At 40.8% G+C, this 26,628-nt stretch overlaps 1 protein-coding gene across 5 annotated transcripts in view; it reads left to right on the top strand.

Annotated features, from left to right (window-relative positions):
- sema6cb (semaphorin 6Cb) overlaps nucleotides 1-26,628 on the top strand; it is a 146,818-nt gene that overhangs the window by 57,413 nt on the left and 62,777 nt on the right. For 4 of the 5 annotated variants that reach the window (XM_082552025.1, XM_082552027.1, XM_082552026.1 and 1 more), the window contains 2 exons: nucleotides 3,434-3,615; nucleotides 26,328-26,530. In XM_082552025.1, coding sequence (XP_082408151.1) covers nucleotides 26,389-26,530 — 142 coding nt within the window. In that variant the 5' untranslated portion in view covers nucleotides 3,434-3,615; nucleotides 26,328-26,388. Of the gene's footprint in view, nucleotides 1-13; nucleotides 125-3,433; nucleotides 3,616-26,327; nucleotides 26,531-26,628 lie in introns of all 5 variants that reach the window. The other variant, XM_082552024.1, reaches the window with a different exon arrangement.

Raw genomic sequence — 26,628 nt, 5'->3', positions numbered from 1 at the left:
TTGTGTTTTCCAGATGGCAATAGCTAACAAGACAACAAACGTGGGAATAATAGGAAGGGAATGGCCTCGAATCAAAGCAACATAGTACTGCTGTCGACCTCAGTTAGTACTACGAGCACTGCAGGTGAGTTGTTCCTTTGGCATGGACAGGTGCGTTTAAGAGAGAGGCCTGCAGAGAACCGAGCAATTTATTAGACATTTTTAAACCAATCGGTGGGTTGGCTCTTGATTGATCTCTTGTTTATTGCACAGACTCGGGGTATTCTTTCCTTAATTTAATACGGAACTGAGAGGAGAAGCCTGATTTGTAATCTGCAGAGCCACTTTTCCTCACACTGTATGTATATTTTTCAGCCATGCTGGCTCCAATACCATCACACTTGTCAGGACTCTGGTCTATTACTTTCTCCTCCTTTTCTAAAAGACAGCAATTAATCTAATTAGTAATCAATCAGCCTTTAGGCCTCCCGCCTCCTCTGTGCTAATGGAGGATATGACAGGCCTGGACCTTGCATTATTAATACCACCATTCCTGTACCCCTAGACCCCCCCCGAACGCCCACTGCCAGGGGGCCATTGATCACTACCATAACCAAGCGAGCACTGCAGGGAAGTTTTCCAGCGTAGTGGGATTGTAGACGGGAATGTGGTGTGTCGTGGTGTGGTGTGTTGCTGTGAAATCCGTTCAGTGGGATTTAGCATAATTTTGGTAACGGAAAGATTTTGCCAACTTTGCTCACGGGAGACTGACTAGATGCGAAACTTCTAAAAATGAAATATTTGCTTGCTGGTGCATTGAGTCTGTGGAGAAGCTCATGGTGCACATTTGAAGGAGAAGAGGGATTGTATGAGTGGTGTTAATGGGAATGTTGTGCTCTGAAAAGCTCATTTGGTAAATGGGGCTCACCTCAAAACTATTATGGCAGGATACGGGGGCCTCTCTGCGGGACTATTTCTAGAAAATGAGATTAGAAATTATAAAACGCTGCTAATGCCGGGGCACAGTGATCGCAGTGTGGCAATAAAACAATCACTGCAACATTATCCTTCATCTCCCATGCGCTATATGAGCACCCAGTCTAATAGACCCAGCAGCTGAAGTGATGGAGCCTGGTAGCAGCCCCACCAGCTGATCTCATTCACTCTAATCAATACTGGAACCTACTCTGCCTAGACTGGGTGGGAAAACAGCTGCGCAGAACAACAAAACTTCACCCTGTGTCCTCTTTAACTGAATCTGCTGATCCTAATTTATCTAACCTGTGTGCCAGTGGCTGTTAATCATGCTGTCGTCCAGACTACAGGTTGTTTTTGAGAACGACAAGTTGAGGCTTGTGTGACATGGATGTTTTTGAGAATATCCCTTTTGTTTGAGATGAAGCCCTACCCTTAAAATCATTAGTCAGTTTAAAGCTGAAATGACAACTTTATTATTATTATTAGTAGTAGTACTGTATAAATGGGGTAAATGTAGGCTTTGTGGTTGGACAAAACAAGTAATTTTAACATAATTTGTATTAGTTTCAGCTTTATTTGAAATAAAGTTGCACATTAAACAAAAAAATTAAGCAGGTGATGAGTGATTAAAGGTGTTTTGGATAACAAACACCTTATTTTAAACATATTTCTTTCATTCGTCACCCTTCTGCATGCACAGTATGTGTTGGGGGAAAATAATCATTATTATTGTTGCCTAATATTTTTGATGGAGATGATTTTTGACAAAAAAGACAGCTGCAGCCTGTCCGCAACATGACTGATGGGTGGGAGGCTGGAAAGGAGTGGTCAGAGGTTCTTTTTGTTCTTTTTAAAGCTGACATCATTCTTTACTTCACCAGGCCACTTCCCATGACTAAATCAGAGTGTGATTTGGCGTAGTGGCCATAACATTTAAACTAACCAGCCATGTGTTTAGAGTATAACACGGCCTCCTGCCTTTACACCACACAGGTTAAGTCACCACAAACCAGCGTGCCAAAGCTGTCACACCACTCTGCTTAATTTGCGGATGGCTGGGGTTGTTAAGTATTTACAAGCCTTCAGTGGCTTTATGAATCTATGATGGGAGTGAGCGTTGGTGTTGAGCTCACAGCAGCTGCAGTCGGCTGCCTCATTCAGGAGGGATTGGGAAAGCAATGCAGCTCATCTGCTGCGCTGTGTGAGTGAGTCAGTGGACAGGCTTTATCTGTGGCTAAGGATTTGGGGACTCACTCTGCGGTCACAACCTCTTCCCCCCCCCCCCTTTTTTTTTTTTTTTTTTTTTTTTTTTACTCGAGCGCCATGTGTATGTAGGTTTATATAGATTAAGAAGTCATTTTCTTAGGAGGTAAGCTCGGTTACGGGAATTCGTGCACTTTCCATTAGTCATCGCTGGTTATCTGAGATGACTTTTTGTGTGTGTGTGTGCGGAAAGCTGAATTTGGGATAATGGATTTACAAGGAAGTTCATCTGTCATGAATTCTCTTCAGTGCGATTGTGGTTTTGCTATGGGGAGGTTGGGTAAAGAATGACTGTGCAGTTGGAGAGATGAACTAACTACAGAGCAGCACTGGTTTAAACCCCCAGCTGTGTTGCATGAATGAGTCTCTTGAGAACAGAGAGGGGCTTCAAGCGAATGAAGAAAGTTTCAAAGTTCTGACAAGTCTAGATAGATGTGAAAAAGCTCCCAGCAAACATGACAAATAGTAAAGCTCCTAAATATCTGCTATAAAGTATGAAAAAAAAACAACAAACTTATTTGCGTGGTTAATGCTGGGGTAACAGGGTTATGCAGATCAGAAATAAAGTGCGGGTGTGTTAGGTTCAGCTCTATTTTTATACCATCGTTGCTCCGTTTTATTATTTTGCAGCTAATATTTGGAGGTGCATCAGTCCTGTTGTTCTACATAGTCTTACCTCCATATTGAATGTTACAAAACCAAGTTTTGGATGAAGTTCCCACACAGTTTACCATAAGCGTGGGCACGTTTAAAACCACAAGGTGCATTTGGTCCACATTTTGTGTATATATGCAGAGAGTGTGGGCAGAGGTTTGTGCATTCGTGCTGAATAATCATGAATTTGTCTTTTTGTTTATACATATTTGATATTGTTTGTTTTATTACACAGTGAATGCACACTCATAAATCATAAAATTGAAAGAGGGAATGAAAATATAGGACTGGAAAAGAGCAATGTGGTCTATAAGCAACATGAAGCTGCTTGCCTATACCAGCACATCTGCTTCCGTTTCTGCTTGTGTTGGTTGTGATGTTATGACAGCAGAGGGACTGAGGAGTTTACACTGAGAGGACATAGAGCCCCTCTCTGTGGGATCTCTTTGGGTCAGTGGCCCCGTTTAAGGAACCCCAGAGGTTTTTCGGCAGTGTGTTTGCAGTGCAGCTGTCTTTATTCTGCTTTACATTCTCATTTTTTTTCTCTGTTTGCTTTCAGAGGAAGTTCACTGAAGATTGAACGTTTTTTGAATGGAAGACCTCAAAGAGACTTTTAATCCTTGAAGACCCTGCAAACACCTTATCTTCATAACCCCTTCTGCACACGGCTGCCGAGGTCCTTTCCCGAGAGACGAAGGGGCAGCAGAGATTGGTGGATTGCTGGATGTGACAAACACCTTTGTAAGTTCAGTTTTAGCTTTCCCTTGATTTAAAATTTTCCCTTCATTTTGGGTTAAGGAATTCCCAATCTGTAATCAGGATAATATCTTAGGATATTTCCAGCATTGTACTTGAGTGAGGGCTCCTGGACACCTGATTTCACTCCTTTGCATTTTGCTGTGTTCAATATTTAAGATTTAATAAGCAATCAAACGGTTCATGAGGTTTACCCAAAAGTACAGTGATTGATTGATTGATTGAAAGTGGCAGCTTGATGGCACCATTAGAAACGACCAACTTCCATCAGATTGAATATAAGAATTTGATTTCCATGCTAAATTTTGAATTCAGCAGTGCAGGACAAAACAGAAGTTTGCTTTAGATGGCTTTATGATCTGTAGAGCATGCAGCATCGTCTGCCCTTAGACACGTCATTGAGAGAAGCCAAACATGTACCAGAAAAAATGGAGGTAATGGTTGCAGAAACGCAGGCGAGGATGTTTTAAGCATACAACACAAATACGTCAAATTAACCATGCCCAGGCTTTACACTGCGTTCCTCTGTGCATGCTGTAAACTCTTTCAGAAGCATAATTTCACACAATTTTGTGTATTGCTGATGAATGTGAGAAATGATGACATGTTTGTCTGCCATGAATTTGAGTGCATAAAGTTCATATGCCCTGTGAGGCTCACATTGGCCATAGTAATAAGAGAAAACCATTTGGCAGTTAAGAGCTTGATTGTATGACACAGTGCAGGTCATGATTTCATTTTGTGTTTTTCCAAAAGCAAAATGACTCGAGGGCTTTCAAGCAAAGCTCTGCCTCACAGAAACAGGTAGACAAATAAACGTGTAAAAATCGTTTGTAACTCGAACACATTGTTTTCCTGGGGTTGGCAGAGGCTTTGTCCCCACGAGCTGTTATTTACGATGATCTGACACTATGAATGCTCATGTTGGACTCTTGATCTCTTTATTCATACCACCTTTCAAAGCTCCACTGTTCTGTGATCCCTCTTTTGGCTGGCTCTGCATATGTGCAGCACAGGACCATTGTAGAGTGTTGTGCGTCAGTCAGAATGAATAGGAGCCCACCGCTCTTGCTTTGCGGTGTGCTGACAGCAGGGAAACAATACATGATAGCTTGGTTAGAAGGTTGAGTTTGTAGGAATTAGGTTGTTGGTGTTGAACCGGATCACTGGCATCACGGTGGCATAAGGGGCCCCGATGTGGACACCCATTTTCTGCCTGTCATTATTGATGACACAAAGACGTATCAAAAAGGGTGAAATGGGACAGAACAGCAGTCAGTGCGGGTGCAAAGGCGTGAAACATGATCAGACCACTCTGTTGAATAGTGGTATTATGGTGCCAAAAATGTGAGCGAGAGAGGGAGAGAGATGGGGGCAGAAAGAGAGTGACTGGCATTGCTTTCATATCTTGTCACCTACTCACTCCACAGTGCTGGCACTGTGAAGCATAGTTTGATGCATAGTTTAGATGTATGAACATTTGTTCATGGCCCACATGGTTTTGCAAGAAAAACAAAAAGGGTCTTTGCACGCCAAACCATAGCAGCCGAAAGCTGCAGGCAAATCCTGCCCTCTGTCTTAATTTGTACAACTTTACAAGCAGGGCACTGAGCTAAATTTTCGAACCTGCATGATAGGAATGAAAATCACAGAGGGGTTAACATTTTAGAATTGTTGTCTATTTTTTTTTCCAGTTTATTCAGATAACAGATTAACATTCTTTTCCACCCCATCACTTCTCTGCATGACCCTAGTTTTAGCACCTGTCTTTTCAGCTACAAATAAGGAAAGCTGTCTCTAAATCAGTAACACACTGAGAATGCAGCTGTCTCTGTTTCCTCCTTTTTATTTTAAAATTAAATTGTGGATTTTTTTTAATTTTTATTTTTTTAGTTTGTTTTTGCCTTTTCCTAAAAACTCATATGGTTAGAAGATGTGACATACGTGCTGGCCCACATTTTAGCCCAGGGTGTTGCAATGTGGTTTGTACTGGAGTCACCAGGATGCCCCCCGTGTATATTTCTTTGTCTTTGCCCTCTGATAAACTTCAGTTGACCTCTCTCACTGCATGTCTCGAGGGCTTGAGTCTTTGTCAGTGCCCTAATTTTCTCCTCCTTACCCTTTTTCCCATCTTCATTCCTGACTTGCGCTCTTGTTCAGTGTTAAATGAACGCATGGCCACACTTGGATGTGCTGTGACAAATTGGCACACAGGAGGCAGATGGTGATGGGGAGGAGACTGGTTGTCATGCCATTTGCTGTAACGACATGAATTGATCTCCGTGCCACAGAGCAGCCAAACACGCTTCACTTGTGTAATCCTGACTTTGGTTAGCGCATACGTGCATGCACACACACGTATGCCTACACACACACCCCAACAAACTCTGTTCCACATGCCACACTACACCAGCCTTCCGTCCCCATTAGTATCAATGATGTGTGCAGTGGAGGCGCTCGCTAACTGTCATAGGCTCTTTGCTTGGGTCCGCTCAGAGAGGCAAAGGGATGCTCAGGGATTTTGACAGAGAGACAGAGCTCAGACTAATGGTAGGCCGGTGAGAGTCGGGGAGCCCTAAAAAAGAGCCTACAATAGGCATAGCTTTGCCGGTGTACTGTACGTGTCAGCCAGCTGTTCTATTTACAGAGCTGCTGTCTTAACAATGTTTGCCCATGAGGCTTTGGTGCAACTCGTCTAGAATCCCCATGGGTGTTTTTTATTGCAACATGACTTCTGGTAAAATTATAGTTTTCCTGACAGGACTGGCATTGCTCATTAGGCCTTCCAAGGGATATTAAATTTGTTCCCCAATTGGGTTTTCTTTGTAGCTGCATTAAAATATACTCATCTTAGCTTAAATTATGTGTGGATACACAAGAGACTATGTGTTACGAATCGGTGTAAAATTAAAAAATGAAGCAAGCTTTACTTTATAATGTTGGCACTCTTGACACTTGAGCAAAAAGGTAAAGGGTCAAGGACAGGTTAACAGTTAAACTACTAAAATTCCTGCTGTAGTATCTTACAAATAGTTGTCAGTTTAACACAAAAACAAGCGGGCGTAGATACCATCAGACAGGAAGTCTTAACTTAGTGTAAGACTGATGAAATGCCCAACGAACCAGTGTTTGATAGGGAAACTGCAGAGAACTGAGAAAGGTTAATGGGTTGTGGTCTGTAAAAATCACAACAAGTACTGAATTCACGTACACGCCAAAACACTGTAAAGGCCAGCTCAATGACAGGATTTCCTGAAGCAGCGGTTCAGAAAATCAAATTTACTGATGAACTTTTCTACCCCTACCTGATCGATACAGTCTTCAATACACGGTAGGGGGTAGGAGTACGAGTCTGTACAAAGTCTTGGCATGTTGTCAGACTTGGACAAACATAGCAATGCCCAACTAGAACTGGAACGTCAAGATATTTTCGTCGGACAAGATAAACCCAGTAAAAACATGTGATTGGATTTTAAGTCTTTACATCTATGTTCTGTTCACTCAGCTGACTCTTATATGGCTTCAGTAGAGTTACATGACAAAGCTGCTTAGAAGCAGTATGATCAGATAATTCTGATTTGAAACCATCCTCCAAAACTGCGCACAGGCCAGCAAACGTCATCTATAATAGGGAACTTAGAATTGGCAACAAGCTAACATCTGATCTCCAGGGAGAAAAACGCCTCTCTCGCTCTCTCCACACGCTGATCATAAAAGCTCCTAATTCTTCTCTGGGTGGATACCAAACTCTCCCTCGTCGGCTTCTATTCATCCTGGAACAACAAGGCAAACCCTCCTCCCAATCACGCTTAAATTGTGCACAGTATGCGCGCAAGGCAGACTTCACTATGTGGTTAGGCTTACTTGAGCCTTGGCATGTGTCACATGGCTTTATGAAGGCTGTGACATTTCAATCGTCGCCAAAAAGCGTATGTGAGGATGCACTCATGGACACCTGCATGACCTAACTGATCATGAGAAAAGTGGAAAACCACGTCATGGAATTCTAGACCGAACTGACCCTCAATCCCCTAGTTCCCCTGGCGACAGTCTGCCTGATGTGAGTAAACCTTCTGCTGATTTGCAGAAAACATTTTTGAGTATGTATTAATGTCCGTTGGGTGCCTCAATAAAACACCCCAGTGCTAGTACATTAAAAACCACCATGCAAATATCAGTCAGTTGTAATTGATCTGATTTAAAGTTCTTAGCCATGATTGCCACTGTTAGAATATAAACATGTGTCTTTCGTAAGGGAAAGCAATCTGCTAGTCACATTTGGCTCTAAATTGAGTTAACCGTTAAAAGTACAGGTTTTCCAAATGAAAGGGGATCGTTAATGGATCCGATTTTCTTTTCATTAAAAGCCTGCATTCAGTATGTGGGCGAGAGGATGGGATAATTGCTGGCTTTAGCGCTCCTCACTTGGAACGTGACAGGATAACTTTCCCACGGTTGTTTAATATTCAGTGAACTCGCGAGCCCTAAGCAGGGAATATCGATCAACACATGTAATGTATTCCTTGCATCCCTAACAGGCATCTGTAGAGCAAAGATCTCAAATGGCAGAGTCTCCTTTCATGATTTTCCTCAAGCAGTGAATTATTCTTTTTACAGATCACTATTTAATCTGGTATTCAACAGTGTTTTGATGAGCTTTATAACTACAGAGAGAGCCAAATCGACTTTTCTCTGAAACATACCTCTCAGACTAATATTTGGACTTCAAAGCAACTTTTTGCTGACTTTTATATTTATCAATGGCTAATTAATCTCACATGGGAAAGCAGAAATGATGCAATTTCTTGGGGCTAGCTTAACTAGCCAGCTTAGCAAAAAAAAAAAAAAGAAAAGAAAGAAAAGTGCAAACCTCACACAGCATGCAGTGTTTTATGAGATGTCCACACGCTATTAGACACTCAGAGTTGCTGGACAGGAGCCAGTTTGTCAGTTTGTTACAAGAACGCATACAAATGCATTTGTGCGTCTGTGCTTAAGCACAGCCGGCAAGCTGTGAGGAGGAAAACAACTCTCTGTTTGTGATAACAGCTCTTTCAATGTCAGAACAAACAGTCTGCTGGCCTCACTCCCCATAACTAGGACTCGTGTTCACATTGGCCATATTCACACTGAAACAAAAAGCTTCCAGAATATAGAGTGCAAAAACAAACCTGCAGCTAAGTTTAAATAAATCATCTCCCTGTAATGGGAAAGAAGTAGAAGCGTAACGGCTTCTACAATGTCAGCAAACATGGCTGCAGCCCTGCCGTACACCACTCAGGCTTAACATCTGTGTCAAGAACAAAATTCAAGAGATGTGGATGTGCGCTTTACTCCACTCCCAGTTCTCACATCTCTAAGTCATTTTATCCTTCTGCTCAGGTTGGAAACATTAAGTGAATTTGGATAATGAAGGTTTTGGATTGCATTGAGGTGAAAGTCAGGAAGCCCTCCAAAGTTTGACTCAAGGCTGTTTATAATTACAATTTAAATGAGCAAAGGGTCAACAGTTTGCTAATATTTTTTGTCTTAAACAACAAGTAAAGGTCATAAAATAGTGACTCTTATTTTAGAGTTGGTCTAGATTTAAGCATAATTTATGGTAATGCTCTATGCTATTGAATAATGTTTACTTTGAGGGCAAAGCCTAGATTAATTCAATTATAATAAGGTTCATATATTTGCCCTTTGAAGTTCTGTCACTTTCACCCTTCAGATAACTCCTGTGCACATTAAAATTGATCTGTTTGGACAGTTGGCTGGAATCCAAAAGAGCTGCTTGAGATGGAATAGGATCTCAGATTTTTAGCTTTCGGCTGTTTGCACTTGTTAGCTTGACACTGTCTCGCCAAGTTGAAATAGTAATTTGTTTTTTTGGTTCTTTTTTTTTTTTTTTTTTTTTTTAACTTTTTTGTCTTTGTTTGTGCCAAAATCAGTGCTCTAGGAAATCCTTCTTGTAACACATCAATTTTGGGTTCTATGGTTATTATTCTAGGGTTGCTATAGGTTATTTGTCACATAAGCCCTGTTTTAATTCAGGAAATCCTTGAATATACAGGCTACAGGTTTTAGTTTCTCATTACATTTTTTTGTGTCAGGTTTGTCTGCAACAGGGTATATAGTGTGTGCAAGCAAAACAAGGGTTCGGGTTGGCGATTACGGACTTCAGAGTTTGAGTAGTCTAGCTACGGTCTTTCTCAAAACACAGAGAATTGTGCTGTGGACAGTATTAAGGTCTCAGCCAGTGCAAGTAGATCAGAAAACCACAGAACTGCAATAGATGTAGCATCTCAGACCTGCCTTCAGCCAACAGACTTGAAAGAGAGACTGAAGCAAGCCTCAAAGCCTGTTTTTAATGACAGAATGTGCTCTGTTATTGAGAAGACTGATTAAAAGCCTTTTGTGTCACAGTCTGGGCGGCAGTAGCATATGGCCGGAGGGCTTAAGCATAGAAAAAAGAGATCTGTAGTACCAAATCCCTGGGACAGAAGCAAGGAAGTAAAGTCATGGAGATTAAAGTGAATCTTCCTCATTCCTCTGCTGCAGAAAGTCCTCATTTGTGTATAGGCTTTTAGCTGTCGATTGGGGTGCAACACATAGCACTGCACTGCAATCAAAAAATGACTGAACATGTTAAATTGGAATTTAAAGGTATGCTAGATGACTTCAGGTTAGAATTTAATAATTTCAGAATGCCCTTTGGTGAAGCAGGCATGTTTCTTTCTTGTATACCTTCAAGCCCTGCAGCCTATGGCCCTCAACTGACCCCTGGTCCAAGTTTAAGCTTTAGGGAATTTTGTATTACAACTCTCAGGTTGGCTAATGGATCCTTTTAGGGAAAGTAAATATGGACCTCTTTTGCAATTTCTTTAAAGACGTTTTTGTTTGCAAACCTCTGCCTGGCCTCCATCCAGTGTCCAAAGTTTGGAAATTCAGTGTATAAAGAAAAACTCTGTTTTCACATTGTAGAGAGTGTTTATAGGTTTGGGTCCATACTGTGAATCTATGTCAAAGACTTATAAACAAACATAAAAAGACAAATGACAACTGTTCTTCCTCATATACACATAAGAGTTCATCAAGAGTGCTTGCATTTGCTCTCAGGCTTTTGTTTTATACTTTCAAGTCACTTTCAGGGAATTGTTGCACTGTTTCAGGGAACGGTTGGACTTTGGATGGACTTCGCTCTAATTACATGCAAATCATGAAAATGCATTTATAACACTTGTGTTTGTTAATATGTCACAGCTTAAAAATGTACAAACTTTTAAATCAAAGGAACTGTAAAAATTATGAAGTTAAAAGCACCAAAGATTCAGAAATAATGCAGATATATTCCTCTAGTGATAACCTGCGAACACTTTCACTGTCCCTCTGGAGGTGTGGAGGTTTGCGTTTAAATTAGCTCATGCATATTTTTGAGAAACTTTATAGTTATCTCAGTGATTTTCTCCTAGACTCGAAATAGTCTACCTGTCTCTTTATTCACCTTTAATTTTTTTTTCATTTTGACTTGCCTGAATGTTTGAATCAGAGTTCAAAATTTTCTCTGCTTTCATCTTAGTTTACCCCTCTGAGATCTGAACAGTCTCATTGCTGTTCTTCTTTTTGAGGCAAGCAATGATGTCAGTTACTGAAAGAGGATCAGATTTTATAGCTCTCATACTGCTTCATCAGTACCCAGCACATATTCTTCAATTGAAGAACAACATGGCACTCGCTCCGCAGAGGCTCGTACATAATGAAAAATATGCAGCAGTTGAGCATCAAGGTCATTGTCGAATAGGATTTCTCAAGAGGGCTGAAAAGTCATCTACAGAGTGAGCAAATAAGGCCAGGTGGCTGATGAACTCCAGGAATAGTTTGACAAACCCTATCGCCAGTGACAAATTAAAGTGTCAGCGGCCGGCCTGTGTGGCATCACATTACCTGTGTTATTCTGTGATAAGTCTCATTGCCGAGCCAGCAGCACATGGTCGTCTGGAAAACAGCCTGAGACAGCTATGAAGACAGAGGTACAGTAACAGGAGACCTGGGCAGATGCTTGTCGCTGAGTATTGATTGGACCAGACGTCCAGACGACTTTAACAGCCACTGACGCAGGCTGTCGAGCTAGAGTGGAAGCTACCTCTTCTCAGCTCCCACGTCAAACTGAAAAGAAACTTGAATAAAATGTGCAATTATGTATTGTTACATAGCATCAGCTAATATGCTAATGTTTCCTGGGGACATATAGCCTATTTACACATTCATATTCAAAGGTACTGAGCAGCCATTATGTTAGTTTGCGACACAGGCAGCTTTTACGATACATTTTCATGTAGTACTATTGCACATACTGTGTTTTCTAGATAATAGCTAACTGCTATCATTATACCAAAGAAGCTGGAAGAGTTATTATCCTATGGGTACCACTTAAGGTTTTTGGAAGTAACATTCACGATTACTCATAGGAAAAGTAGTTTATCATACACCGTGGTCTTTAAACACAGTTTAAGGTTTAACGAGTCAGCTGTTGTTACACTTGCTGCTGTAATAAGTTAACACGTAGCCTCAGATTTTGAGATGTTTGTGATTGAACTGATCCTGTGTCTTCATTTATGTTATAGGAGAATTGTGAGTAGGGCTGAGAATGCTCCCAGGGATGTTAGTGGTGGGATTGCATGGAAAATGTAAGACTGATGCAAATGTTGACATGGTACCTCAAACTACATTGATTTAAATTCTAATGTCTTGTTCTTTATCTCTGAAATGATATGGAGAGTCATCACACCACTTATCCCTATGGACCATGCCAGTGATTTTCTCTTTAGTCTTCATAAAACACCAGAAATGGTGAATGTAGCGTGCCTACTCTAAATCTAGTTCAAAAAAATTAAACGTGGAACATAGAAAATATTTTAAATCGCAAGCTTCTATTTCTGCTGTTTCTTTGCTGACTTGCATTATGAGACTTTGTAAAATCACAAGACATGAAAAGAAATTTGTATCACCTTTAAAATAGTATTAAGGTGACACAAAATATATTCACCAAACACCAATTTGTTATTTAAATAGAAACCACAGTGGGAAGTGATAATTAAGAACATGAATTATGACTATTGAGACTTCCAAGTCATACAATCAGCATGCCTGTCTGTTGTGTGAGGACACAGGACCTTTGACTATGGCTATCAAAAGGTGTCATACATCACCTAAAATGCCTCTACGCATACAAGAATTCCTCTCGAAGTACACACTTTCTTTTGCTCTCATATACAGACACCTTCAGCCTCATGTCAGGGCAGCTGCAAGAGTAATGGCCCAAGGTCTCCTCCTGAACACAGACTAATGAGAATCTCAAATACGACAAGCAGAGTGCATTTATCACGCACTCACACTTAATGACACCACCACCCAGGCTCAACTGCATGCTCATGCCAGTATCTAGCTCCCTTATAGATGGCCCCGTTTGTCCCTCTGCTTTTCTATTATTGTAGCTGCCTGGTCAAGCCTAGTGGAAGGATGGAGGGGGCGGGGGGGAGCAGAATCAGACTCTGTGTTTGCAGGTAAAAGAAGACCTTCTTTGTGTGTGTCTCTCTCTTTTAATTTATGTGTTCCTGTCTTTTTTTTGTTCAATACACCACCCTCCCAGTGTGAATTGGTCTATTCTCAACTTCTTTTATTCTCTTTGTGTCTGTTTTTTCTCTTGTCTCTAAAAACTGAAAAATGCAGATGAGTGGAACTCTTCAGCTGAGGAATGGTGAGGGATTTGACAGATGAATGCTACATGCACTACTTTGATCTACCTCAATGAAGTGGTGTTGTTTTATTTGTGGGGTGACATGGAGCTTTGTACGAGGACTCTTGACTTGAAAAGCTTTAGAGATCTGCCTGTCAAGGTAACACTGATTTTCACACAATTAGACACCAGGCAGCAGATATTAAGAGGCATAGTTTCTATGTGTGTTCAGTAATTCAGTTAAGCTCATCATTTTAGGAAAAAAATCTCATTTAAATAATGATTAATGCTCACTTCAGGAGTTAATCATGTCAAGGTAGTGAAAATGTCACCATAAATACAATGCCCAATGCATTGATCTTTATGTTGGGAAGAATGATGATTGGAACTGTAATTAGTTGACTTCCATGGGAGCCCCATTGCCTCTAATGACTGTTGGGTATTTAGACAGAGATAAGGACTTATCCTCCTTAAGTGCTGGAAGGCTACATTATCTATACTGAGATCCAAGCCAAGCTTTAACACAACTCAGACACATGCAGGAATGCAAGCAGCCAACAGTCCCATTCAGGAGTGCAACAAAGATGGTCTGTAGGAGAGCCGACAATAGTGATGTACTGTATGCCTCCAATGGACCTGAAAATGACTTGGATCACTTGAGGTGCAAGTAGTTCTGATCATTTGTCACCAGGTTTTTTGCAGAAGACTAATCAGCTAAGCAGAAAGGTTGCTTTCTAAATATGATAAATAACTAGTACAAGCCCTATTTGTCTGAGCAATGCCAAGTTATGTGATAACTTCATCTTGTTTTCAGGTTATGTAGCATCTGTGAGTTAGAGGAATCATAAAAAATGTCAGCTTACTCAACATGTATGTATGCAGCCAATCTAGCCATGCAGAAACTTTCGCGTATTCTATCAGAAGTGATGAATCTTTTGGCCTCCACTGTTTTCATTAAAAGAAACACTGGGGGAGTGTCTTAGTCATTAACATGAGTGTTACTTTGTTTTTGTGTATCCATCTGAGACTACCTAAGCTGCAAGGGGACATTAAATGGATGTTATTTTTAAAACTGCTGTAGCTTTTAAGGGTTTAATTGTGGTAAAACCCATTTAACCCAGCAAAGCAGTAAAGATGAGATTCTCTGTTTCTACTAAAAAGAGGTCAAGAATTGCAATCTGTTACTTTGCAGTAGTTCCTCATTTCTTAAATCTTGGAAATTTTCCATCACTTATGTTGTGTTGTTTTGACTCTTGTAGCTCATGCTCAAAGTACTTAATTAATCCCAATGGAAATTTTTAGGGAATCATCCAACAAGTGATTGAGCCCAAAGCTGGTTAGTTGTATATTGCAGTGTCGAGGGTCGTTCTACATTTGCGTCATTTGGCTACTGTAAGTAATCATTAAAGTAATTTAGGCCTGTTAGTAATTTGGTGTTGTAGCAGGACCTGCTAACCTGAAACTGAGTGGTGGAATTGATTGAGTTTCTGATTCCAGATCAGTGATCTGTGCGATACTGCCGTCTCCCCCTCTGCCAGCTCCTCCTCCTCCTCATTGAGATTTCTGTCTTTTTACTGTCACTATTCATGTCCCATTTCCATGTTTGATGTCCCAGCTCCTGCTAACTTCCTCTCTTGTTCCATGTCACACTGGAGCCTTTGATGAGGTGAAAGGAGCCACACTGCTACTTGGTGTATGCTAGCCCGCGGCCATTGACTTGGGCAAGATGGAGTTTTTACAGCCATAAAATGAGATAAACTGAGCCTGAAAGCTTCTGGGTCTTTCAGTATGTGTTAAGATGATATCGTCAGTGTGAGACGGTGGTAATAAAAGTGAGGTCAGCTGCCACCGTGGGCTACTGCCCTGATAGGTAGCACTGTCATGATAAGACTGCTGTCTCTTTTCATCTCTCCCTTTTCTCCTAGTATGGGATGAAGCTGACACATGGATGTTGGGGTTGAGTGGAAAAGGCATCTAATAATTGGATGCATGCTTGCGTACGGAGAATGTTTGTCCCAAAGACAATGATGAAGTATTTAATCTTCCCAGGAACAGTGAGCCACACAGGCATGATGATGCCATTATCTCCGTGCAGCACTCTCGCTAAGAAGCCTTACTCTTAGCCTTGATTTATATTTCCCTTCATCAGCATCGACCAGTCAGATTGCAAAAATCATTCATTTATAAAAGCAGGGCTTGCTGCTTTTGTTCTTCCTTAACCAAAATTCACAAAATGTACTTTTGTCACACATTCCCTTGCTAGCTTCCCCCCCATTCCTTGTAATCTTGTTGGGATAATGTGATGGCGATGGATCTTCTCGGTGACGGTTGTGTGATTGCCTCCGCTAACAAGGGATAAAGGCAGCGGAAGAATCTTCACAGCTATTTATCTTCCTTTGATCAATTCTCAACTACTCTGCCTTGCTCTGTTTTATCTTTTGACTATAAATATCAGCTTTGGCACAGCTGAAATTGTGACCTCTTCTTTTGTCAAGACTAAGAGAAATGGTCAGGCGCTCCCCTCATTGCATGATAGTGAAATAAAAACATTTCCACACAGGGTGAAAACACCATTGATTGGTTGCGGAAGACAAGTAACAGATACCTTATGCCTCTCAGCTTTCCCGGCGACCCCTCATTTGAGTGACCTGAACCCGAACTTTAGAAAGATCCCCCTCGAAACTCACTTTTTAGGAGGGAACAAAAGTTGTGGTAGATTGATAATTCATGCAGGATGTCTTTCAAAATAGGAAGTGTGAAGAGTTTGAAATGCAAACGGTGCAGCAAACTAATTGGTACTACAGGGAAGATGGAGATCAAAGAACCTCTGTGTTAATAGAGAACTCGCACTCTCTTTTCGTCCGCTGCCGAGTTAATGGACACAAAGCCACTGTGAAGTCCTCTACAGTGGTGGTCCTCGGTTGAAGCATCCTTAGCAACAGCAAGCAAAAAAGAGATTGCCCATCTTCTGACTCATTTTATCAGTGGTGCAGGTTTTAGCACTGATTGAGTCTTGTCAAATCATGAAAATGCAAGTAAAACCTTTGAAGTATTGATTGCCTAGGTCTTTTTCATGTCTTTGCATTTGTTGTGAGAAAGCCATGAGTATGAGGATTTTTATGTACACTTGTACCTCATGGGGGTCTTTTTTAAATTCAAGCTTCCTTATATAAACCTCACCGCTCTGCTTATTTATCTGATGATAGAGCAGATTTTTCCTACACTGTTGTCTGATTAAAAGCCCACGCCCACTCTACAGTCACTGTTGGCTTTTTATTTTAGCAATAAAGCAGTTGAGTATACAATAGGATCATAAGCAAGATAAGCTTCTAACCCATTATTTGTATTGCTGTTTGCACAACAAAAAGTCTCATTCTTGTTGTGATTTCGGCCAGCTTGGCATACTTCTGCTTATGCATGAGGTTTTGCTTTTGTTTCCTAGGATTACTGGTTTGTTTTTTTTTGACTGCCTACTGCAGTGACAGCTGAATCACAGCCTGCCAAGTCACCACTCTAGAAAACTGTATACACAGTCTTCTCAACGTATTGCTTGGTGTAAATGGTGCAACTTAGGATATAAAATAAAAAAGTAGATATAAATAGATGAATAAATGACAAATAAATGTGTAGGCACACCCACATGGCTGCAGGCAAACCTCTTAGCTCTTTGCGCTCCTCTTCCCATGAGTTTGTTTATTCACCTTAGGGGATGTATAAACATCACCAAAGCTTTTAACCACCTGGCTTGCTTTGACTGAGAGCACAGGCAGTGGCGTCTTAGCTTTAGTTCTGGTCTGAATGCCCATCACCTGGCAACAACAAACCTTTTTAATGGCTGACATCATTCTCACCACATTTTATTGAAGCATTTTATTAGCTTATTTTGATCCCGTCTGGATTGTTGGCTGCTTCCCTGGATAACCTGTGCATCTCTTATGCCCTTGCGAGAGGTCAGCAGTTTTGTGCAAATCGTGACAGATGCAGGCACCGTGATGGTGTGTAAAGTGCACTGTGACAGGAGATTATATCTGCTCTTTCCTCCTTTATATCAGCACTTTCATCATTGCTTTAGTACCAGAGCAGACAACAATGTACAGCATCTGAACAGAGGTGTTGTATTTCCATAATGTCCATGCAGTTGAATCAGTTTACAGGGAGAACACCTGATTTAACATTTAGGATGGTATCAATTAAAATTGGTTTGTCCTTTATAATGTATTTAAGTCAGCCCCCTCGCCCCTAAAACAAGCAACCAAACAAGCGCAAATTAAATAAATTTCCCACAGTGCAATACGGAAATAAATTTACCAACAGTTCAGTGATTCCTTTTTGTAGTTATAATTGGGATCCTCAAACACATAGTCAAGGGAAAGTCCTCTGTTCGATTTGTTTGCCGACTTCACCTGTGAGGTCAGACTGGGGTTCCTGAAATAGAAAGTTAAAATTGGAAACACAAAATAGAGAAAACAACAACAATCGTCCCACTTTTCCCCCTTTGCTCTGCATTTCTCATCAGTGGCCTCTGGGGGTATCCAATTATGACGCCCTTGAGGGAATGACAGTGCTTGGATTTCTGTCAATACAGGGTTCAGGTAGTGTTTCTCAATAACATTGTGAATTATTGATGACTGAGAGATTGAAAGGAGAACGGGGTAGTTAACATTCACTTTTATATATGAAGAGGAGAAAGAGATGAGGGAGCTAGGTTAGCACAGATGCTGCCCAGCATATTTTAAGCTGATCTATTTGATTAGAAGACCCCAAGGTAAGTCTCGATTTAAATGCCATAAGGACTCCGGAAGATTGAAGGTGGATCCTGACTGACAGGGAGCACAGAATGTTAGTGGAATTATAGGCCTCCCTGAAGATGAATGTAAATAATTAACAGGAGGGAGACGATTGAAGAGGATTTCACTGGTGCAAGCCTTATCCTTCTTCCACTGATAGCCCTTTGGGTTTTTTTTCGCCCATTGCAAATAGACATGAAGACGATGGATGTTGCCTGCAGCGGTTTTGCAGATCGATCAGAGAACCGTCTCACTGTCTGAGTCCTGCATAGATCCCCCTGTGTGAAGTCTGGCCAACTTGATGTCTGTAGAAAGAAGTCCTGAGAGCAGGCCTGACTGCAGGCAGGGCTACTTTTCTCCAAGAGTGATGCCCAAAGCAATTGGTGTTAGCCAGCATCATCTATCCATTCCTATTGAATCCATGCTGCTCAGTAAGACGCCAATATCCTCATTTTTGCTCGAACAACTGACAGTGTACATTATTTATTGCGGAAACAGTTTCCAGACGTTTGTTTTCTCTCTCCATCAGCGGGGTTGTGCTTTGATATCAGCTCTCTCAAGATCTACCATCTAAGCTTAAGTACAAACCACACTCTGGTCCGTGGGGATTCTGTGATGAGAAGAGAATGGAGATTTCTGACATGGGGTGACAATCGATGGCCTGTGCAACAGGACAACCCATCACTTGTCTGAACTCTGCGGGCACTGAGGTTAAAGCAGCACTTTCCTGGGAGCAGGCTGAGTGGCATTGATGGCGAGGAGGGTCCCAACCTCCCCTGACAGACATGTCTCATCCCGGATGCCATCTTGCCCTCTCTTTTCCATGGCACAATGCAGACACTGTGAGAATAAGACTACATTATACTGACACCAGGCAGTTGACATACTAATCCAAGAACTAAAGGACTACAGGGACCATTGATTTTCTATTCTCGGTAAAATGCAAGAAGCCAGCCATCACTCCTCTTTGACCTGTGATGCTAATGGACTTTTTAAAATGTTGCCACAGTGATCCCCTAGAGCCGTTCTGTTTTTGCCACTGCAGGACCTTTTGAAAAGCACCAAAATCCCAGTTCCTTTATCTGACATGTTTGTATTCAGCACCCCATCTTCGATGTCTCTGCTGTGTCAAGTGTTTGTACATAGCATCTGCCTGGCCAGCGACAGGTAACACTGGAAGTCTGATTTAATAATGAAAGTGGCATTATAAACATGAACATAAGTGTTTTTTATGTGTTAAAATATATTTAAAGATCTTTTTATCTAGGTTGTAACTACACTACAGTGAACTGGCTTGTACCATGTGCAGCATCTACCTAAAATCTCGAATCCACCTATGTGTCTTGTGGGGGTTGTTCTTTCAATTATTGTCCAAGGCTCCTTGATCCCAATTCCAATTTGCAACCACGGCGTCTTTGCGGTGAGCCATTGGAAATCTAATTAGTGAAGTTTCTCCTGTCTGGGAGGGTTCAGGGGAGAGTTGAACTAACTGGCAAAGGAAAGCATTGCTTCGAACATTTGTAGAGAATATTTCCAATGAAGAATATTTTCAGGACATTTTATTTTTCACATCAGCTTTTGAACGTTAACCGTGGCTTTATGTGGAAATATCTGAAAGTATGCAGGAAGAGCAGGATTTGAGTGCTTGAGAAAAACAACTCAGTGCAGATGGTGATGTGCTGTGTGATTTGTGTCATGGGACTGCAATGAGATTGGTGATCTGATGAACCTTCCAAAGGGAGTTTGGGGAGGGACAATATGGCTCGGGACTCAACAATGAAATGATTGTCTCACCACACACCATTCCTATCATGTGTTGTTTTTCCTCCGGTCACATTAAAATTCCCCTGCAGTTGTTTTGACAGCAAGACCAAAAATAAAAAATAAAAAAAATCATGAGGCAAAAATATTCATTAGTTTTACAAAGCTAGAAAACTCAGATATGGTCTGTCATTCAAATGTTTAAATTTTTTATTCATTATGTGGATTTTACAGTTGGGTCCATAAATATTTAGACAGAGGCAACTTTTTTCTAACTTTGTTTCTGTACATTACCTCATTGAATTTTAAATGAAACAACTCAGATGCAGTTGAACTTGAAAAATGTGAGGAAACAGCATTTTTTAACACAACCCCTTCATTTAGGGCATCTGATTTTATTTCAGATATGTGTCCCTGTAAAATCTCTAAACAGCACAGAAAGTCCATCACAGAAGATTAATTGTTGTTGGAGCAGGTTAATGGAGGTATAAAGGGTGCCACAGATACACTAATGGAAAATGATGTTTCGTAAAGCATCTCAACTCTCTATATGCCTTCTTGCATGAATAATATAACACCATGACCCTAATTGTATATCCAGCAGTCAGGGTCTGTTTTCTTCGCTTACTCTTCTGCCTCTCTTGCTAAGTGTTCACTCTGTAAAGCTTGAACACAGCGTCCTCAAACATACCCCACACTTGACTTATCATGTGGAAGCCATATTCTTGGTGTTATTATAGCACCCAGAATAATAGCCTATTTTGTAATGGCCTGCTGAGAGCAGAGGCTAATGTGGCTAATTGTGTCTGAAATTATCATGGAGTCCAGGGATATGCTCGCTCATTATGCTGACCAGTGTTTCCTGCAAATATGTGAGAACAGAAACTAGTGTGTCTTCAGACAAAAGATTCACAGCCAGGGGGCTCAGAGATATCAAAGCCCACAGAGGTGAAAGGTAGACTCAATTCTGTGGCTATCAAAAAATGAGTGGATTAGCCTCCCCACCACTGAAGCACGGTAAGATCTGGGAATATTAGAGAGTGATTTTTGCATCAGGATTATGCTCTGCTGCTCAGTTGTGCAGCAGGTGTTGTCAGAAAACAGAAGTCCCAGGAGTTGACAGGTGCATACAGAGCAATGCAGCTGATTGAGGATGAAATTGAAATTTAGATTTTAAATGTGACTTTTTACGGGACAGTTATTGTCAGGCAAATGGGGACGCAGAACATAAAAATTTACTTGCAGGAGTTCATACATGAATTTAAATGACTGCATGGCTCAATTCATGACAACGATTTAAGGTCATGATTTCTTATCGTTTTAGTCTGATTTATGCATTAGCCCAGAAAAGGCCTGGATTCTGTGTGGATTCATCTTACAAATCCAGATGCGGTGCTGTTGACTAATCCAAATGAATGTCAGATTATCAATGGTGTGCCACAACATCCCAGAAACACTTACCCCTCCAAAGAGGCCCAACTGCCAGTCTCTCACAGATTGCTTAACACGTCCAGTTCATTAAAAAGAAAATGATCCAAGCCCTCCCATCAAACCCTAGAACACAGAGAGTGAACATGGAATAGGATCAGCACTGGCCTATATCCTTTGGACAGCTGTCAGCTCACCAGCTATCCCTCTCTCCTTAGACTGCACAGAAAGTCATTAACTGATTAGACTTTGTGTTGGGTTAAATTAAGAGAGCTCAGAGTTCCAGAGGGTAGTTGATTTGTAGACACATTTTTCAGTGTGCTTTGCTTTGTCTGCTAGTGTAACAGATTCAAAAGTATAGTTTATGCTCGTTTCCAGTCCTATATCTTTATGTTTCTTTGACTTTAGCGGGGTAGCTTGATTTGATTTCCAGTTGGAAAGGAAATATGCATCTATCTCATAACCAGCCCTGGTGCAGCTGTTCAGTTCATCCTGTCTAAAACAAGCTGCTTTAGCTTTCCCTTTAAGCCAGCTTTCTTTTGATTAGCTGCCTCGTGTAAACAGAAGGTTTTAACTGTTTAGCGGTTGTGCTCACAGCTGTGGCTGTGAGGACCATATTAACAATATCACCTGTTTTTGATGTTACACAGACCTAATGGCATTAAAAACTGTTGAAAACGGAGCTTTTAGGGCAGACTGAAGACTGTGCTTTTGGCACAAAGGAGTTATTTGTAATATACTGACCTCACTATTTGGAACTTGGGCCATATTTAATATAAGAATCCACTATTGAAACAGCGTCTGTTTGAGAGAAAACGGGGAAATAATAAGTCTACTTTAAGCTGTACAACCAGAACAATGTCAGCGATGGAACAGAACTAAAGGCAAGAGCTTGGACCTTCAGTATGTAATGTCTATCTGCAGGAAATCATCTGATGGAGCACCAAAGACTGTTTATTCTAGGAGAACAATTTTAGTAAAGCCGACTTTAGGTACAAATCCCAAAATGAAACTTGTTTCAATATCTTCCATCCAGAAATTTCCTATAAATATAATATACTGTGATGTTTGATTTCATAGTTTCAGGTAAGCAGTGTCTCTAAAATAATCAATGATGCTGCATTCAGTGCCTGATTCACATACAATAAATCACACCCAGAGAACAAATTTATAATCAGGTGAAATGTTTGATATGCACTGCACAGTGTACACGGCACAGAAATGAGTATTTAATCTTTTTCAAGTGCAGAACTGAAATGTTTTTTTGTGCAACATTGATTCATTGATGTGAGCTTCTTTGGGGAGCCTCATTTGCCAGCATTTAACTTAAAAGTTCAGCAACTTGTGGAGTATATTTTCGTATGATTTGAGCTCGCCAGTATTTCACACTTGAAATCTGAAGGTAAAAATCAGATTTTCTTTTTTTTGGTGGGGGGTAGTTTTTAGCCTTTATTTGGTAGGGCAGTAGAGGGCAGACAGCAAAGAGCAAGGGGAATGATGCAGGAAATAGTGGGTGGAATCTAACCAGGAGCTCTACTTTTCACATATGCTCAACCAGGGGTGGGTGATATATCCAATACACTCGATGAGTATAAAGACAAATCCCTTTTGTCTAGATTTGCAAGTATTTATTTTTGTCACACAGCTTCTAGCAGTAAAGTTTGAAAAATGTCTCCAGCACCAGTTCAGGATAATGAAGTCCTCAACAGTCTGAAACTCAACCTTAACTATAAGCTAATACTGTATGCACAAACCATGTGGGGTATATTACTTGTCTTGCATAAGCTCTTGTACTCAGTATGGTTGTCTTGTTTTCACACTCTGTTGGTTGCCTTCCTTTAGCTAAGTAGGTTGTCAATAAATGATCTCTGCCTTTCTTTCTCACAAGAATATAGTGTTCCCCGGACACGCTGCTTAGGTTTATGTGCGGCTCTGCGTATTCATGATGAAAGTGGATAAATTTTGACATTCGGCTGTTTTATTGGTAATTTAACGCTATAAATGACAAAAGTTTGTTTAGCCTTTTTCTGCCGTGAATGTTTTTGACGTTTTAAGCGACGTTTCTCACTTATTTGTCTTCATAATAACATCATCTGTTTAAATAGCTGCTTCGCTGGCTGGGAGAAAAAAAACAAAGCAGCCAAATTATACCATATGAGGCTAATTCATCAGGTATATCGCTCTCATATACTTACTAAGGCAGGCCACACAAGCTGCTGTAATTCACAGAGTAAACACAAACAGACACTCGCCTACTCACGTCGATTTATGGTGTTGTGATCATCGCTTGACCTCATTGCTAAATGCAGCTTTCTGCCTGCATTTAAATGAGGCACACTATTATCAATATTGATGACAGTTCATGTCTCTGTTGACTTAATTTTCTGCTCCCACTTAAAACCATGTGGCCCAAGTCTCACTGCCAAGCGACACAGTGCATAAACTTGGGAGGGCTTGTAAGAACCCCTGTAGAGGACACATTGCCCTCAATAAATTGGCAAGGAGTGCAGGTCATCACAGTTTGAAGTTGGTTTCGACAAATCCCTCTTCCATCCATCTGTTACTGTCTCTTTCCTCAAATATCAAACAGATGTGGAAATTAACATTCATGCATAATCTCAGCCTTGTGTACAATGTCTGGAGCTGTTAATTATTCCCACACAGACACCCGAGTCCAACTTTTATGCAAACTTTTTTTTTTTTTTTAAAAAGGAAATATTCGCAGAGCTCCTTTGTCAAACACTTTATTGAGAATGATAATCTGTGATTTGAATTCTTGGAGGTGGATGAGGTTGCAACATCTTTACTTGATAAGCTGTCATTGATGGTTTTTGTTTGTTTTGTTTTTTGAGATCATTGACAGATACTGCTTGTGGTGTTATTACATCTTTCTTTGACTTTTCAGTTTTGAAATCTTGATTTCGATGGCAGCACCCTTTGTTCGGCTACGGAGTTGTTCCTTTAATTATGCAAGACAAGTTCTTCTCTCATGCTAACAAACGCACAACAACAAATGAATCACTTTCTGTTTACCACCCAACTTTTTTCCAAAGGACGTGCTGTCTGTACATTTGAATGTTTTTAGCACCAGGTGTTCAGGTTGATAAATGCAGCAAGTATTTGTACTATTTAAGTATTAAGCATTTGAGTGGTACAACCTGGCACATGCATCTGTTTCCTTACTCTGTGTGCTTCAGTGCAGATCTGCTTGCAGGTCATGTTAACATTTTCTGATATCTGTTTAAAAGCTGCTTTTAAGCAGTGAGCCTTTTGAGCCATTTGAGCCTTTGTGATAATGGCCCAGGAAATTTTCCTGCCTTTCTCGGACACTAACCCACACCTAAGCCCAACAGTGTTTGCCAGTATTGAAAAGATGCCTGATGCAGACAAGGTCCCGTTATGTGATTGATTAGAGAGTGCATTTTCATCTGTGAAAATTACTTAATAAATCTTTGAGGCTCTCCAGCTTGGGTTTGTGACTTTTCTCACATTGATTCTCAATTTCATTTTTTTACCCATTACTATTCATTTTTTAAACTTTACCAATACATTGCAGTCTGCATAATGAAATATTTTGTCATTGTAGCTTAACATATCCATTCTTAAGTTATATTTGTATTTATTTTCCAACTTCTGAATTGTTAAACCTTTCTACCCAGAGTCCTAAAAGGCTGACTGGGTATTGCCACCACCCTGCATGGTGGGTGGGCGCAGCGTGGACACCAAGAATCACAAAGAAATAGAAAGTTATGGGAGAATTCAAAAATACCAAAGATGGCTGTCACTTCCAAAAAGCCAATCATCTTCTTTGTAGCAGAATCTGGAAACATATTAGCCTATTGTGTTGTTGCATAAATTCCCACAAGTGAGTTTCCTACACTTTCAACTCTGTGGCGGCAGACATATCTACTCTTTACCATAATAGAAATCCATGTGAATGTTTCTTTTGATCTAATATCACAAGTCCCGGTCACCATTGCCTTTAAATGTACAGCCCTGTCACAAATTATCCAGGTATTAGCTTGGGCCTTTTAACCAGACAGACAGGTGTGGCAATTCTAAACATTTATGGTCCTGACCTATAACTCACAATTGATTCTCCGTATAAAGCACATAATCCTGCTGCCACTCTCTCACTGGTGCAAACAGAAATGTTGAACGTTCTTGCTGCTTCACTGTTTTCATCTTTTTTGTTTGTTTGTTTTGTGTTTTTGCCTTTTTTGTTTTGTTTTTTTATTTGATGGTCTCCACCTTTAGTTCCTCCTGTAAAAGCATATAGTTGTATGTGAGAGATGTTCACCCTGCTCATCCTCATTACATTTCATCAGTTTCAGGCTCTCTTTGGTGGCTCATGAGATTATGGAAAGTCTTTAAAGCCTCCTCATATTTCTTAACCATTGGTGACTGTTGCAGTTGAAGGAGCTGTTTTTGCACAAAGCTCATGTGTGAGAGCCACCTTTTAGAGGTGATATTTAAATATGCACAGGAGTGACCTTTTACCTTTTACTAAATTAAACAATTGCAAGGACATCTCGCCATATCAGGCGGAGCAAGGAGTGTTTATTGTGTTTAAGACACGGTTGGGCAGTGAATGTTTAAGTGTCCTTCTGGTCAGGGTCCTGCAGCCTGCCTTCTCTCCTGGTTGCTTCCCTCACACGTCTGGTTTGCTCTGACTCCATCTGCCTTTTTTTTAATGCATTTGCACTCTTACAAATCAGTGGTTGGGCGGACACTCAATCACATCACTGCATTGGCATGAGGCATTGCATGCTAATAGGAACTAAGATGCCACCTTTAAACATTACTCTAGTCATTCTTCAGTTATGTAATTGTTGCCTTTTAAATTAGAATCTCTATAAAATGCATCTATATCCAATGCGTGCTACTATATTAGAAGTCCATGTTACAGTGTTTGACTGTCTTAATTTTGTTACACTGAGGTGTCTCGGATGTCATATTGATAACAACAATGCACCAACTCTGTGCCTTTTCTTTTATAGGTTGGTTAGGTGAATCTGCTGTGGGCCATGTGTTACTGGTGAGGTCTCTTCCTCTGCCAAAATGAGGCTGATGGTCGTCTTGCCTCGACCCATCCTGCCAGCCTTCCTGGCTCTTACCTTTGTCGCCTTCTTAGCTCAGCTGTCCTCAGGAGCCACGCCGTTCCCCCAAGACCTGGAACCAATCAGCGTCGTGGGCAGAGAAAGTAAGTTCAAAATCTGTTGTTGCCATGGTGATCTCTGTTGCAGGAGTACATGTAAATCTAGAGCGAGGGTCACTAAGGCATATCTCGTCACTGGGGGA

This window comes from Aulonocara stuartgranti (assembly GCF_965226115.1).
Source record: "Aulonocara stuartgranti genome assembly, chromosome: 11".
Lineage (NCBI taxonomy): Eukaryota > Metazoa > Chordata > Actinopteri > Cichliformes > Cichlidae > Aulonocara > Aulonocara stuartgranti.
Note: the sequence above shows the minus strand (reverse complement) of the source record. Positions and strands in the feature narration are given on the sequence as shown.